Source organism: Leopardus geoffroyi, chromosome A1 (assembly GCF_018350155.1).
Source record: "Leopardus geoffroyi isolate Oge1 chromosome A1, O.geoffroyi_Oge1_pat1.0, whole genome shotgun sequence".
Taxonomy (NCBI): domain Eukaryota; kingdom Metazoa; phylum Chordata; class Mammalia; order Carnivora; family Felidae; genus Leopardus; species Leopardus geoffroyi.
In genome coordinates, this window is record NC_059326.1 from 161,886,726 (window position 1) to 161,904,266 (window position 17,541).

At 39.1% G+C, this 17,541-nt stretch overlaps 1 protein-coding gene and 1 long non-coding RNA gene across 2 annotated transcripts in view; one reads left to right on the forward strand and one right to left on the reverse strand.

Moving 5' to 3' along the window:
* The window catches only part of ST8SIA4 (ST8 alpha-N-acetyl-neuraminide alpha-2,8-sialyltransferase 4), a 99,367-nt gene extending 87,373 nt beyond the window's left edge, over positions 1-11,994 (reverse strand). Inside the window, 4 exon segments of the mRNA XM_045499420.1 lie at positions 4,533-4,664; positions 11,354-11,544; positions 11,546-11,632; positions 11,634-11,994. Of these exon segments, the coding sequence (XP_045355376.1) occupies positions 4,533-4,664; positions 11,354-11,544; positions 11,546-11,632; positions 11,634-11,753 (530 nt within the window). The 5' untranslated portion in view covers positions 11,754-11,994.
* The window catches only part of LOC123608945, a 108,194-nt gene continuing 98,955 nt past the window's right edge, over positions 8,303-17,541 (forward strand). The window contains exon 1 of the long non-coding RNA XR_006717531.1: positions 8,303-9,604. This is a non-coding gene — a long non-coding RNA (uncharacterized LOC123608945). The remainder of the gene's footprint in view (positions 9,605-17,541) is intronic.

A 17,541-nucleotide genomic window follows, 5' to 3' on the forward strand; every position in this document is an offset into this window, starting at 1 on the left:
CCTGGGTTAAACTGAAAGGCTGGTTGAGACTGTTAAACTGACAGGAATAGATTCTATACAGAAACTTTTCAACTGAATTTTCAACTAGAACTTCCCTTTCAACAACACACAACACTTGAAATAGCAGCTGCAGAGTTCCAGAGAGTTAATTTACTAAACATTGTTTTCACTTGTGTAATGTTAAATATAGCTAACCTATCACCAGGTGCCACTCTTTCTTCTCTGTAGGTTTCTTGTCAACAACAAGCATACGTGCTGTGGCAACTAAAATTTAATCTAAATGACACTGTTGACTCCATCAGAGAGTATTGTTAAGACAAATCTTACAGCTGGAACGCATCACAAGTTGAGAAGCAAATTAGGTTATAAAAAGAATCAGTTTTTGTAAACTTTTGACTTTAACCAAAAATCACTGAATTGAATCACTTGTTACTAATGTGGTTTATTAAAAAAATTAAAAGGTTTAAGAAATGCCAAGTGTTTCATTATGCCTACAAAAATGCAGAGAGAACACACAAATTTTTGTCTCAAAGATTATTTTCACAAGGCAATGTTTTTCAAAGCACTGAAAGAACATAATTAGCTTGTTATAGGACTTCTGAGCTTAGGGTCCCAACTGATACAGAAAGATATTCTAGCATCAAAGAAAAATCCTCCACAGCCAGGCAAAATTGTCTCAAAATGCTTGAAGAAAAGCATTTTTATAGCTTAATTTACACCTCAGATGGTCATTTGATTATTTGGCACAGCATTTAGCAATATGGATGAATAATATATTTTATTATTTTGGAGCAAAAGAACCCTCCACTATGTGTATTCCATAAAGACTACATTTTTAGTATGAAAATAGAGCCCCCTACAAATTGTTTTCATAATAAGAGATCTGGTACCAGTTGGACAGAACTAGCTTTGAAGTTTGAGCAACAAACAAGCTGTGTGACCCAAAATGTGCTCCTCTGGTTACTTACTGAACAAAGTATGTAGAAGAATTTTATGTGGACTTTGCTCTAAAGTAAATGAATGCATGCAACAGTGAATTATTTTTGATAGGTAAGCATACATAAATGTGCAATTATGTTTAGTTAACCTGCAAGCTTGACCTTTTTAAAAACTTTGATGCATGACAATGCTAAGAGTTGAAAATATTATTTCAAACTATTCATGATGTTTTTAATCTTTCCCGATAAGTTGCTGACCTTGTACCTCTCTATGTGTCCACATTTGGTATTGTAATTCTTTAGGTTTCTATTTAACTTATGAAAAATGAGGGAAAAAAAAACAACCCAAAGATGTAAAAAAAGGTCAAGTCATCAGTGTCGGACACGATCAAATAATCTCTCAGTACAATGTTTATGGATTTACTCACAAACACCTGATGTATCCTAAATGTATCATTTCTTCGCTTACACTAACAAAGAGCAAACAACTACCAATGAAATCAAGTCCTTAACCAGTAATTATTTTAATTGTGAAATTAGCTGTGGAATGTATAAACTCTTCTAAATATTGATGAATTTTCAAAGTACAATGAAGGTGGAGCCATCTCTCTTAGAAAACTCCCCAGAGGTACAGTTGTTTGATGAACACATATAAATCAATTCTTGATGTGCTTATGAAAGTAGCAGAATATATATATATGGCTGGAAAAATTAGTAATAAGAAAGAAAATCATGTCTACTAATGTAGGGAAAAACAATTTATCTTTAGTGACTGCTTCACATGTTAATGCAAATAGATAAATAATTTATTAGGAATGTCACAAGAGCATTATAAATGTAATGAGATTTTTAAAGTTAGAAAGATTTGTAAGCATGGTTTAATCATGTAAGATCAAAAATGATTAGTTGTAATATCCTAATCAAAACTTCAAAGTAGAATTTTAAAAACATTTGTAAAATATGTCCATACCCACTCACATACACCAAGTAATATGGTTCTTCATAAATGTTACACATGCAGGGAAGAAATAAAAAAATTTAATAATCCAAAATAGTTTATGGTTAGTTTCTTGTACGACTTAAGAAAAATAAAAACTCAGCTAACAATCAGACATTTTCATAGTCTGAATTTTTTATTACAGGTGTCAAACTGATTAATACTCACTAGTTACTACTACTATAGGCAATTATAATTTTTATGAACTGTTTGCATGTTGTACAATAATGGTTTTACAGATTATTTCCTTGTAAGGAAGTGACAACTTTGTATGTATTATTCAATATTTGCTCAATGTTTTATTGTTTACTTCTTTATCTGTTACGGAGAATCATATGAAAAGAGTACTAACATTTCATACATATTATCATCTGTTATAACTGAAAACAGATTAATCACCTTCAAAGATATGAACACAATCTTCATTAAACTGTAAAATTATAATAATGAATTTCTTCACTCAATTTATGGTTAATACCCTTAGTTTGAATATCTTAAAAATGGCAAAATGTATCTCTGTATCTTCATGGGGATCTATAGTATTCATTTTTGTATAGATACTAGAAAGGCATGGCCACATACATTAATTAAACTATTGCTAATTACTTATTGAATTTACTTATTAGACTTTACCTTATCTGATATGTTATTTAGCATACTTAGATACATTAAACTATTAAAATTTCGTATTTTACTTTACTTTCTTCCACTACTTTTCTTTACTTGATCTGTATATCCTTACCTAATTGGCCCCCTTCTTGCCCAATCTTTCAGTTTGAGAGTTCTTTTTGAGACACCTATAGATTAAATATTTCCTTTTTAAATCACCCATATTTCTGTTTTCCCAATCTACTTCCAAGAAGTAGTAATCCTTATTCTGTTCTAAAGTAAAACACACCTGTATTCATGACCCTATGTAGTCCCATATTCTGTTGCTTTTTCCTCATATAATTATCTCTTTCAGGGTTTTTAATTTAAATGTGTGTATAGGGGTGTGAGATAGTGAGGAAGATACTAGATATGTATCAATAAAGAAATGAACCCCAGGTGTAAAAATGTTGAACTGCAGAGATCATGGCTATAGTCGGCCTCAGATAACTAGTTCTCAGGAGGAATACAGGCCCAGAGTCATCCAATTTTTCCTTTTCTCAAGAGTATACGAAAATCTGTGCTTTTATAAGGAATCTCCTAATTTTAATATTGGTTTTGTGGGTTTTTATTTATACAGTTGAAATAAATCTTGCTTGCTGACCATATTATACCCAGAAGACACCAATTTATAAACTGTCATCAGATTCTACTCATCTCCTCATTCTTATTCTCTGCCCACAAATATACAAAACTTCCCCTAAACTAAAAGCAACCAAGCATATACTATTTGATATTGCCGTGATTTGATTTCTGTTTCCCTCTCCTTATACTTCCAAAGCTTCAAGCAAAGTAGTCTAATGATCCTACATTTCCCTGGCACCCATCTTTTAAACAAATTTCCAGACAATCTTCCAAGTATATTTCAACATGTAGTGTCTTTGCTACAACTCATTTTAAGAATTGTTATGCATACTCTACAGATGAGTGTAGTAGACTCTTCCTTCAAGTTGGTCATAATCTATATTATATGTTGGTATGATCCAAGAAGCAAGTAGATAGAAACCCAACAAACAGATCAATGGCTTATCCTCTTAACCACTAACCTAGTCTTACAAAATCTGTGCAGGAATATCCAATCATTGAATAATTAGCATTTTGCCAATATAAAAATGCAATTATTTTATCATGTAAAGGATATTTCTTTGAAACTTTTAAAACAAGTTTGATTTACTGAAATGCTCTGATTTAAACATACCAACCAATATAGCTATGTAGTTGTAAAGAAACATGATCTGCTTGCTTCCTCCATGCTTAGGAAGGTCTGGCCCTAAACTTCTTATTAGTGATAGGATTATACTAGAAGAAAATAAGATATAATAGATATATGCAGGCACTGAGATTGATTTCATGAGCTTGTTTCAGGTAAAATGCCAAAATCTTATAAAGAATAAAGAGTAAAGAATAAACCAGTACTCTAGAAAATGTACTTTCTGACTTTTGCCAATTTAGGATATAATCATTGAGACTCTTATTATAGGGGCTCACATAGAAACATGTATTCATAGGGTAAAGCAAATTTACTTATAATAGTCAGCAAAATAGGAATTGAATAGGCTGTCCTTTCATCCAGTGTGCAAAAACACAAGATAGGAGAAAACTTATAAGGAAGTTAAAGGTAGGTTTCAAAATATATGTCCACTCTGACTAATAGAATAAAAAAAAGAAAAGCCTATTAAATATTAGTATTCTGTTGAATATTTTATTCCATTAGAATAGAGACAGTATATTCAAAACTCACACATTCATCCTTAAATTTCTGACTGCATAATGATTTCAGTTTTATGGCTTCATATCCTTCATTGATCAACATTAAGTAGAGCTGGTTCACTCTTTTATTAAAGTATTCATACTTAAACTATAAATCAAGCATTCAATATAAGTTTGCCAAGCCCAATGTATTCAAGAACATGATGTGAAATTTATTATGGCTTATTAAAGAAACCCACCTTATTTCCAGCACCAAAGAGGAATTGATTTTCCAACCTTCTACAGAGTGCTGGAAGATTGAAGAGCCAGCCTTTCGAATGATTTTATCAGAACTATTGACAAGTGATCGACTCAAACACAGTTCACCATCTCTGAAACAAAACAAAAATGCCAGTTATGTGAAAGTAAGAAACATTTTATCTAAGCAGCATAATACATAATTTGACTTAGATTACTGGTAACAAATTGTCGATACAACTTTTTTCTACATGTTAGAAATATGACATTGCTGAATGGTACTACAAGAATTAAGAGAATATGACTTTGTCAGGGTAATCATTTACACTTATTCTTTTTGAAATAAAAACAGTTTGCCTATAAAGGCTTTTGTGGTGTTTAAAGAAAAAAAAATTTGTTTCAAACTCTGTCACCCCTCCCTGTTGTGTTTAGACAATAGAAACAGGAAGTTTGGCCAATTCTCCTGCATCTGTATAATTGTGACTCTCAAGATTGTAATTTTGTTTCCACAGAAGGCATATAGACACAATGGAAAGAAATTTTTTTTGGAGTAAGAAGACCTTGGAATACCAGGTGATCTGGACATGTTGGTGATTCTTTCACTTGCTAGCCTATATGTCCTTGGACAATATTCTCTTTCTAGGCCACAGCGGCCTTGCTTGATCTTGAAAACTGCAATAACATTATCTAATATGCAATGAATTTGTGACAGTGGGAGTCTGTATGTGAAAGTAATTTATAAAGCATTATTGACGTGCTAATTTCTAAAATTACATTGAGTCTCAAATCATCTCAACAATGAGACACTTTCCTGATAATTGTTGGTGGTAGGGAGACAGGGATTATAATAAGGAGAAAGAAAACTTATTCACTAGCCATTTTTACTGATACTTTCTATTACATTATACACACACGCACACACATACACACACACACACACACACACACACACACACACACACACACAAAACAACTGTGCTACCCCTTTCGGTCAATATTGTCAGGCAAGTACATAATGTGGCACAGTAGGTGCTCATGGTCGTGCTGATAGTGACAGATACCCGTGATAGTATTTGTGTCATTAGAACAGTTAAAACAGAATGAGTTTATTATTCAAAAGACTATTTTCATGGCACTTTATAGCTAGCTATAAACTGAGACTCAGAGAAACAAAATGCTACCTGTTTATTGTATAGCCCTTTCAGTATCTGCATTCATTTCTTTACACGTTACCTTTTACTTTTTTTTTAATCTCAAAAATATAGTTAAAAAGGCGATTATTTGTTCAGTCAAAAAATCTAAATCTGTATTTATTAGTAGGCAATCCTCTCCTACTATCAATGGAAACATTGCCTGTGTAACAGCTGTTAGATGAATTCTGTAATTAGAGGCTTATAGTTTGGTATTTTGGTTTGCATTCTTTTTTAAACATGTAGTTCCAGTCTGAAGTAACTCAAAGTATCACATGCAACTACTCCCTGTGAAATTTAGAATTCTATAAAAATCAATTATTTTAAACTCTGCTGCTGATGAAAATGATGCACTTGCATGCCTATTCATGGCTAACAATAATCATTTTATAGAGGTCATTTAAGATACTAGGAAATAGGGGTGACTGGGTGGCTTAGCTGGTTAAGCATCTGAGTCTTGGTTTTGGCTCAGGTCATGATCTCACAGTTCGTGGGATTAAGTCCGCATTGGGCTCTGTGCTGATGGTGTGGAGCTGCTTGGGATTCTCTATCTTTGCCCCTCCCCCTCTTGCTCTCTGTCTCTCTCAAAATAAATAAATAAACTTTAAAAAAATTTAAAAAGATGCTAGGAAACATGGGGTGCAATTTACTACTCAAAGGCCCAGAAGTCAATTTTTATGTTTTATGTTTAACGATAATAACTGTATTTGAATGAGAATATGGATATATACAGAAGTTAACCTTCACACTTTAGGATGTATACCTTCAAGAATATGGGCACAAACTCTCACCATTTTTAAGGCTAGGGATTTTTTGCCACTCTTCCTCTCATTAACTGGCTTGTTAATATCATCTTTTTCTAACCAGAGAGTGCTATAATTATAACAATTGTTTTTATCCCCGATAAACCTTCATAGGAGAAGTAAAAATATATAAATGGGTAGGCATTTTTAAATATCTGTGGAAGATTGTTTCATTGACATGTAGCTAAAGGTACATTTTGCATGGCAAAATAATTGCTGTGATGTAGTAGCTAAAGGTACATTTTGCATGGCAAAATAATTGCTGTGATGTACTTAGTTGTATGGAGTCTTTTTCAGAACCTGTAGGATTAAAAAAAAAGTAATTTAAAAGTTTAAATCAGTTTTATACTAATGAAATACAACCACATTGCTCTGCTCTTTGAATAGTTTTCATTGAACTGGTGATAAGCCAAAATTCAGCTTTATTCCTGGAAAGAACTTTAAATGAAAATAGCTACAACCAGTCCCACTTCTTCTTGAGGTCGATGGAATTTCTGTGTAAGAAGCCTAGGCTTAGTGCAATCTGAGGCTCTGGAGCAAATCTCTTTGTACAAAGTTAGATGGGTCCCAAGGGATGTTTCATTTGTGACCTTGGTAGTATTCTGTCTTAAAAAGGCTTTTCCTTCAATGCAAGGCATGAAGGATGTTGCTACCCTCTACTAGTGTTTCATTCCAAATCAAACATGATTACTAAACAGCACACTGATAATATCTTTTGCATAGGGCTATGTTCAGGAAGATTCAACATATACCTCTAAAGAGAAAAATCACAAAACACATTAAGGAAATAATGCAGCATAAAGCAACAGATATTATAAAGTATTCCTGCTTATATTGAGCTAAGAAAAACCTACTTACAAGATCATCTATATGAAAGTAGTAATGGAAACTGATCATTAGTTATGTCACCAGTTTTTACAAATATTTTTCTCTTCAAAATATGAGTTGCCAGGCATCACTACAACTTATTCTATTAACTCTGCAGTATATGACAAATATGATTAATTTTTTTTTTTTGTTTTTTGAGATTAGGTCCCAAAAGACCTTCATTCAACCCTACTGAAAAGTCCTCATAACTTGGCTTTTGAGTAAATGTGCTCCCCACAGATTAGGTTAAATTTCCTCCTTAATACAAAATTATAAAAGTCATTCAAAAGAAAAGAACTTACACAAAAGTAAGCCTGAATAAAAACAGCAGGCAATTTTGTGTTTTCATTCCCTAAGCATCAGACAACTAAAAATAAAGATGAGATGTATTACCTTACCTACTGCTTAAGATTTTAGTAGAATTCCAAATAAAACACGTAAAGTGCAGATTCTGGGTTTCTTGATTTATTAGTGTGTTCTACCCTAGAACTAACTGGAACCAACTTTGCTGACAATGGTAATATTCTATGAATGCTTATTTCCACTGTCAATATTATCATGTTTCATTATTAATATGGGTGGGCGATCATTTAGTGAGACAGTCTAACATACATGGGCCAAAAGGAAATCTCTAGATGATAAGAAAATTAAGTTAGTGTCATTTGCGGTCAACTAGGAACACAGTATGTGGAAATTTTAAGAAGTCACAATCAAAACAAGTATTTGTATGATATTAAAGTGTATGCCACTCTTTCAAATACATTATCTTATTAAATGAGCACACCCACATGTTTTTACCTGTAGGACCCTTAAGTTAACACATTTCCAATTATACCTCCAAATCACAGAAAGCAAGTGAAATCAGGGGCCAATTGTGAACTAAGTGCCATTTTTCCCATTAAAAAAAAAAAAAAATGTCCGTCAAGAATAAACCACTTTATAGCCCCATGCCTTTTGAGTTAAACTTTACTAACTACTCATCATACCAGGCAATTGATATGTTTTGTTTGCATGAAAGGTTAAATTTCCAATAATTACTTGACCTATTCTCAAAGAATTCATTATAAAATCCATGCTTCTAGTATTCCTCTGGGGATATGAGAACGTGGATGGTAGGCAGGAAAGTTGTGCTGGTGTTCTCTTTCCTTCTGCATGGAATGACCGCTTAATGTTGTATGTAAGAACAACGCTGCGCTGACTCCAGATGGGACCTCCAGGTAAGAAAGAGGGGCGTTTAATAAAGAAAAGGTCTGCGTATTGCAAATGGTAGCAGGGAAGCTAAATACGAGGGTGTTTTCTTGGTGGTGAGGGGTGGTTCCCTAAGGTACAAGGATTAGGAAAGGCCCTTAATTGAATGTACTGCCCACTCTCAAAGTCACGCAGTGCCTCCCAAAGGGCAGACTGCCCGTTAACCTGACTTTTGAATACCAGTCGGGGCTCTGGGCTAAATCTCCACTCTAGTTCACTCATCTTAAAAATAGACCCTGTAAGTGGCTTAGGTTAGAAATAGAGTCACAGAGATCATTAGATCGTTGGGTGAGTCAACTCCTCCACTAGAAGCACTGTTGGGAAGTTAAAACGAAATCATGAGCTAGTTATCACAAGCTTTTCCACCGAACGTTTCATCTTGACGGAGAAGGGCAAGAGCGCTCAGCGGGACTGGCTGTGCCCGCATTCTCCCGGCAGCGCCAACTCTAGGGCGTCAGGGCAGCGGCCGCCGCGGCCGGGGCGCTGCAGGGCACGAGTGCAGGCGCGGCGCCGGCGCCCGCCTCTCAGCCCTGCCCCCGCACCGCCGTAATTGCGGGTTTTAATTAAGGAGGAGGAGTCCGGTTGCCGACTGAGCCGTAAAAGTGATTTTTTTTTTTTTTCCCAAGAGGAGACCGGCTTCCTGCATTAAAGGCTTTCCCCTGCCTCCCCACTCATTCTTGCACCCCCGCTGCCAGCTCTCGCGGAGGAGGGGAGAATACCGGTGCGTACCTCGCTTCCTGTTTGATTAACTCACGCGCTCGCCTCGCGCTTTCTCGGAGCAGCAGGGGAGCGACCGCAGCTCCGCCCCAAGAGGGGGCCCGCGAAACCCAGCCGGGCTAGCCTAAGCGCGGCGCCCCTACCTGCGCCCCCTGCCCCTCGTCGGCGTCCTGTGCGGTGTCCACTGGCCGGCGGCGCCCAGGAAAGGGCCAAGGAGGAATGCTGCCCGGGAAATGTGGAGTGTCCCAGGTCGGTCATTTCCCTCGGAGGGACTCGGGGTGCGCTCCCCCATTCTGGCGGCGGTTTAGGGAGGCCCGGAGAGGGCGCCTGGGCAGCACGAGGCGCTTCTTCTCGCCTCACGCGTCCTCCTCCTCCTGCTCGTCAGCGAGCCGAGGGCCTGAACTCTCAGAGTCCTGGCGAGGCTTGGCGGCTTTGTCTGGGCTCACGCGTCTGTTCGGAGCCCACCAGCCCGGAAGGGAACAAAGAGCCTCGACCCCCCCACGCCCAGCCTCCGCCTCTCCACCTCTCCCCCGCGCGCCGTTTATCACCTTCCCTAAGACCCCTTTGTCTGCCTGGGAAGCACAAGCCTGCCCGAGATGCCCACGTCCCCGCCCAAAGTCCTGCTTTCCTGACAATTGAGCTAGGCGGCGTTTTCAACCCACCCACTCCCTATGTAAACGACCTCATATAGTTCGGCTTTTCTTTTCTTCCCCAGAATAGACCTTTTACAGATTTGTGATGCATAACGACCATCCAGCCCGTCAGCTTTCTCATTCCCTTCCAGTCCCTTTCGACTGTACTTCTGCTATCTTAGTTTCCGATCGAACAGAAGATTCTTTCTGTAAGTATAAGCCTGAATCTTGCTCACTTAAACACTCATTACTTAGGGAGGAGCAGGAATATTAAATGGAGTGCATGAAGTTTGTGTGTGTGTGTGTGTGTGTGTGTGTGTGTGCGCGCGCGCGTGCGTGCACCTTTTAGCAGTCCACACACACACACACACACACGCACGCACACACACGCAAAGACTCTATCTTCGTTTTAATAACTGTCAGGGAACATAAAAATCAGGCTGGCATCTCTGCCAGCGTGGAGTTTCCGATAGCGGACGCCTCCGGATAAGGGAGGATTTCCGAAACAGGACTTTGAACAGAGTTGACAACCAGGTTCACATCCTCAGAAAACGCTTCCAAGATATGTAAGCAACACAAAGTTGCAGCCACCTCCTGGGTAAACTTCAAAGAAACAGAAGCCAGGGGAAGGGAGGAAGGAAGTGTGATATTTAGAGAACTTACTGGGGTGGGGGAAGCTTCTGAACTCATTTAGACAAACTAAAGAAATAGCAGAAATATAGTCTGTGAGAATCTACAGTACCCAGTTGCTAAAACTGTAACCATGACGCCCATGCGTTTTGCCACAGAAGAGCAAATAGGGAAGAATTCTTGGTTGTACTGGAGTTTCTAATTCAAACGATACACAGATCTACCCAACGAAAAGAAGAGTAAAGAATCAGTGGAGACACATCTCCTGCTTTCTGGGCTTTAACTTCAGTCTTTGAGGAAGCCAGGCTGTCTCCAGTATCTCCTTAGAGTGATGGGCAGAAAAAGAAGGACAGCCACATCGGAAATAAAGCCACCTCTCCTGAGTTCTGCCCAGGGATTAAAAGGACAAAGGCACACGTTCTTTGTTGACACTTCTGCAGTGACTTCTCCCTGGGCGTGCGAGCCCCGGCGCGAACACAACTGCCACCATCACCACACAGGGCAAGTTGAACTCCTACTGAGAGCACGCCGGGGAGAAGCACACACACCTCAACAACAGCCTTTGTTATTTAATTCATGAGACTAAACGCACAAAAGCTCATTATGAACACACACACTCTCCCAACCCTCACTCTCCCGTCTATATTCACATTTCATTTATGGCTTGACTTTATTATTATTATTATTATTACTATTATTGTTATTGTTATATCCTGAAATGAAGCTTTGCATTTACCCGATGAGTTGCGTCTCCTGGTGCTCCTCAGTTCTTGCTATTTCTTTTGTCTTATAAAAGATCAGGAGCAGACTTATCGTGCAGATCGTCCACCTCTTCCTAATGGAGCGCATCTTGGGTGCCCGGGAAAGTCCTGGTTGCCCCAGCTCCCTCACCTTCTCTTGGGATAAAGGCTCCGTTTTGGGGAGATACAGTCGCCGGGGGAAATCTGTAAAATTCGAGGAGAGTGTGGAGCCGGGATCTCAGGAGCGGGTCGCAAGGGTCCTCTGCGGCCGAGCTCCCGCTGGTCCTTGAGCGCTGCCCAGCGCTCTGCCTCCTGGTTCGCGCCAGCCCTGCCCCGGTCGCTCCGCGCCTCCTCCCTGGGGCTCAGGTTTCTTCTCAGATGAGACACCTTGTGCATCGGAGGTGGCGGCCGCTTCTGCAGCTGGGTTCGGGGGCGTCACTGGCCCTTCCCTTTCCCTAGCAGGGAAATGATGAGCAAAACCAGCCAATCACCAGACTGAGGGGGCGGAGGCTGCGGTTGCCTCGCGTTGCTGTCGGCTGCTTGGAGAGTAACGTCGCCGGCGCTGCCTGCACAGTGCCGGGAGAGGAAGCTCACAAGCTCACAGCCGTGTACACACACACACACACACACACACACACACACACACACACCCGCGCACGCAAGCAACAGCAAGTCACACAACCCGGGGAGAACGCAGCGTGCCAGAAGGAAGTCAGGTCGCCCTCCTGGGAAACCTACGTATCAGCTCCCTGGACGAGCGCAGAGATAGTCTGTCCTTATCAGCGGGGAGAGGACACCTCAGCCTGGGACAGATTAGAGACGCATCTTGCTTGAGAGATGCTTCGTCCTGAGCAGGGCGGGGGGGGGGGGGGGAGTGGGTTGCAAGGGGGTAGTAGCTTCATCCAAGAGCCTTTCCTAAACATACACACGCGGACACACACACGCGAACGCGCATACACACGCCCTCCCGAGAAGAGTGAATCGAGGAAGGGAGGAGGAGGACGTTTAGTATTCGGTGCACAGGTCGATCTGGAAAGTACCCATACACACATGAACCAATTAGCCGATCGCCCACTCAGGGTGGGTGGTGGATGACCACCCCGATTTAGGATCTTGAGGGAAACATGACAGAGGTGTCATTAGGCGCTTTATGGATATTTATGTGACGCTTTTTCACTGCCATTTGGAAACTCCTCACGCAGGAGTCAAGGAAACTCCAATCCGCCTTAAACTTCACTGCGGAGAAACAGAATTTTGCGAGAAAGCAGCCACCAAGGACATCCTTTAAATGCAAGTACACCCAGACATAGGAGAAAGAAGGGGGAAAGGTAGGAGGATAGGAAGAAAGGAAAGAAGGAAGGGCACGTTCTTCCTCAAAAATTTCAGTGATGTGTGTTTAGCCTCTGATTTACACTCTCTCCTCCCTCCTACTGTTTTCCTTACTTCTGTTGTATTGTGTGGAAGGGGCACTTTGGAGTCCTAGTTAACCGTGAGTCTGAGTACTTCCTTCACTGTTCTTTGGCCTCACCCTCACCAAGAGAGAAGCTTGCTGTTCTAGTTGTATCCATGCCTTGGTTTGGTTTTGCCTCATGGCTAGTGGGATGGATGGGTCGGGAGGCACCCCTAGTGTGAGATCTTGCCCGGAAGCCAGGATTTATCCCATCTGTAAGAAAAGGTTCCAAGTTCTCCGCTTTCTCCTCTCTCCACCCCACAGCCTCTCTCAATTGAATCACTTGTTCCTTAGGGTTGTGCAGTGGCTCCAACTGCCTTCCACTCTTGGCCCCTGGGGCTTATACCTCCCCAAGCCCGGAAATGGTGAGGCCCACCACCAGTCCTTGGGGGGAGCTGAGCAAGAAGGGGAGTTCTGAGTTACTAGTCCCCTAGCAGCTTAAAATAACAACTATAGCAGCCAGCACCTTTGCTTAAAATTCTGAGGTACCTGCCAATGTTTGCCATTCTTCGCCTAAGGTTTAAGAAGTTAAGAGCCTCTCGGTTCTCAAGCCTCTTATTTGCAGCAGAGTGAACTAAGGGGTTGGGTCTAAAATGCTCAAAGGAGCAAGTAATTATGAGTCTTTATTGACACTACAAGTGGCCCGCCGGGAGCCTTTGGAGTTTATTGATGTCTAGGCAAATCCCGCTAGCATCTGTATCACACTGACTTCTCAACTAGCAGAAACTGCAAGAATAAAACAGCTTCTTATTTAAGTTAAAAGGGAATTGGGGCAGAGAGGGAGTGGGCAGTGCATGGTTAGGATCCTATAGGTTAATTAATTAAATTCTTTAGGTTAACATTTGGTTTCTAAACAGTAAACAAATATGTTTTGGACTCAAAACGCTCGCTGATGGGAATGGAGTAATATGCATCACTTAATAAAATTTGTCCAACATATTTTGGATCAGTTAATATGGTCCAGGAAATCTGTGAGGACATGGGGACACAGTTGAATAAAATATAGCATCTAAGGAGGGAGGGAATTCATTCACTCAGAGGAGGTCAGATTGTAAAAGAATTAAGTTGCCATGTGGCACCATGGACTAATGCCAGCATTTTAAGTATCTCCTATCTGGATAAGCTGCAGGGGAGCAGCAGATGGAGTGGTTGGGAGTGGATGGAGTTGTTGGGAGCAAGGAAAGTGAGCTTCCTGGAAGAGGGCACACATAAAGTGGGGTTTGCACATCTACCAGGGCAAGCCAGGCAGAGGGAGGATACAACACTGCAAACAAAGCAAGATTTTGTGCACTTCAGAGAATAAAATGCCAGTACTTTGGGGAACTTTGAAGTAGTTCAGTACTGTTAGAACACGGAGTGGGAAAGGAGAATAGTGACATAAGGTTTTAGTGTGATTGTAATATTCTATAGCTTCACATTATCAAACTGTCTTCTCTAATAGGGAAGTTGCAACAAGAATATCTTCAAGAGGAAAGTGGGTTTAATTTATGTATTATGCCCCAAGTTAAATTAGGGGAAACTGTTCTTTTGACCCAAACAAAACAAAGTAAACCCACCAAGAGTGAAACAAAAGAACACAAAGAACTAGTTACTGGAACACATAAGAAAATGTAAACATTGAGAGGAGGGAAAAAAAAGAACTCTCCAGTTGTATAATGCTGCTATTTCTGTATTCATTAAGCATAACACCTTTTATATTGAGGTGAACACTTCTGAATGACTGATAATAGTTTTAGTGACACTCAAGAGATTCCTCTTTCCCATAGTTGAACAATTTTGGTTTTAGAGTGTAATTTAGTGTCATTTGTTTAATATGATTAGATTCATGAAATATACATCCATAACAATTTACCAGGTTAAAAAAAAACACATAGGCCAACACTTAGGCCAAACTGAGGATAGTCTGATTCTTCTCAATATGCTATTAGGTACAAGAACCATAAACATAAATATTGAGTAAGAAGTCTTATCCACATAAGAGTCTGTTGGACTCAACTCCTTCCATTAACATGCCCCATTTGATGATCCTGAGACGTTAAAGATGTTTCTAAATTTCCCTTCTATCTTTGGACTGTAAGTTCTTCAATGAAGGGAACACATTTGTCTTTATTCAGCACAATTCTGCAATTACACAGCACCTGATGAATAAATAATGCAAGTAATGGCAGCTGGCTTTAAAATGCTACTTTATCCTTTAACTTAATGTGAATCATGTTTTAATTGCTGGCTGTGCCCTCTGCTTTAGCTGGAAAGAAATGGGTAAATACATGCAGTATCATAGTATAATAGCCTATGGCATGCTTCAGTCAGATATTTTTTAGAGTAGTTTTAGGTTCACAACACTATTGACCAGAAAGTACAGAGACTTCTCATATGCCCTCCCCTCCAAATATGCACAACTTCCTCCACTATTAACGTCCCACACCAGAGCAGTACATTTGTTAAAATCAATGAAGCTACACTGACATCATTGTCATCCAGACTCCATAGTTTACATTAGAGTTCACTCTTGGTCTTGTACGTTCCACGGGCTTTTACCGATGTATTATGTATAATGACCTGTATCCACCATTATAGTATCATACAGTTTTCACTGCCCTAAAGATCCTCTGTGCCCTGGCTATTCATGCCTGCTCCCCCAGCCCTAGGCAACCACTGATTTTTACTGTGTACATAGTTTTGCCTTTTCTACAAGTCATATAGTTGGAATTATACAGAAAGCCCTTTCATATTGGTTTCATTCACTTAATGATATTCTTTAAAGATTCCTCCATATTTTTTTCATGGCTTGAAAGTTTGTTTTTGTTTTTGTTTTTGTTTTTTAAGAGAGTAAAATTCCATTGTTTGGGTATATCACAGTTTATTTACTTAAATACCTGCTGGAGGACATGTCGGCTGTTTCCAACTTTGTGAAATCATGAATAAAGTTGCTATAAACATCCATGTGCAGTTTGGGTAAATACCAAAGAGTACAGTTGCTGATAAGATAGATGGTAAGACTATGGTTCACTTTATAAGAAACTTGTTCTTAGTGCTAAATTGTCTTCCAAGTGGCTGTACTATCTTCCATCCCACCAGCAAGGAATGAGAGTTTGTGTTTTGTGTTGCTCAACATCTTCGCAAGCATTTAGTATTTTCAGGTTTTTTGTTTGTTTGGTTTTTTTTTTTTTTTTTTTTTTTTTGGATTTGGGGCATCCTAATAGGTATATAGTGGTATCTCATTATTGTTTTAATTTGTATTTTCTTGATGAGGTATGATGTGAAACATCTTTTCATATGTCCATTTGCCATCTGTATATATTCTTTGGTGAGATGTCTGTTCAGATCTTTTGTCCATTTTAAAATTGGGTTGTTCTTACTGCTTAATTTAAAAGTTCTTTGTATATTTTGGATAACTGTCCTTTATCACATATTTTTTTGCAAATATTTTCTTCCACTTCATGGCTTGTTTCTCATTATCTCAACAGTGTGTTTCATAGAGAGGAAATTTTAAATTTTGATTAAGTCCATTTTATCGATGATTTCCTACATTGATCTAAAAAGTCTTCATCAGACTCAAGGTCATCTAGATTTTTTCATGTTTTATCCTCTGGAATTTTATAGTTTACCATTTTATTTTAGGCCTGTTAACTTCTGCGTTAAGTTTTGTGAAGAGTGTAGGGTATATGTCTAGATTTTTTTTTTTTTTTTTTTTTTTGCATGTGGATGTCTAGTTGTTTCAGCACTCTTTTCTGAAAAGACCATGTTTTCTGCACTGTGGTATCTTTGCTCCTTTCTCAAAGATCAGTTGACTATACTTGCATGTGTCTATTTCTGAGCACTCTATCTGTTGCACTGATCTATTAGTCTATACTTTCACCAGTTTCACATTGTCTTGATTATTGTAGCTATGTAGTAAGTTTTGAAGTCTCAAAATGTCGATCCTCTGTCTTTGTTGTCCTCTAATACTGTGAGTCTTTTCTCTCTCCAAATAAATTTTAGAATCACTCTGTCAATATCCTCAAACTAACTTGCCAGGATTTTGATTGGAATTGGATCGAATCTGGAGAGCAAGTTGGGAAGAATTGACATCTTGACAATATTGAGTCTTCCTTTCTGTGAACATGGATTATCTCTTCATTTATTTACTTCTTCCTTGGCTCATTTCTTTTTTCACTCTTTGATTCAGAATTTGACGTATTTCTGAATGTTTGTTTTTTTCATCTCAAATTCCAATTATTTCTTGCTATTAGAACCCATGACATTTTAATAATGGCAATATTGGTGGATTAGTCAATAATCTCCAGAGAAACAGAACCAATAACACGTGTGTCTATACTGGGAGAAAGAGATTATTTTAAGGAATTGATCATGTGATGGTGGAGGCTGGCAATTCCCAAATCTTTAGAGTAAGCTGGTAGTCTTGAGACTTGGGAAGAGGGAAGAGTTGATGCTGCAGCTAAAGTTTGAAGACATGTGAAGGCAGACATCCCTTTTGCTTGGGGAAACTCAGTCTGTTTTTTCTTAAAGCCTTCAGTTTATTGGATGAAGACCACCCATATTATGGAGGATAATCTGCTTTACTTATACTGATTTAAATGTTGCTAAAAAACAAACAAACAAACAAACAAACAAAAACACCTTCATTTATGGTAACATAAAAGATCTAGACCAGTTTTTGACCAAAAAACGAGTACCATGGGTACCATGGCCTAATCAAGTTGGTACATAAAATCGTCACAGATGGGCTGGTTG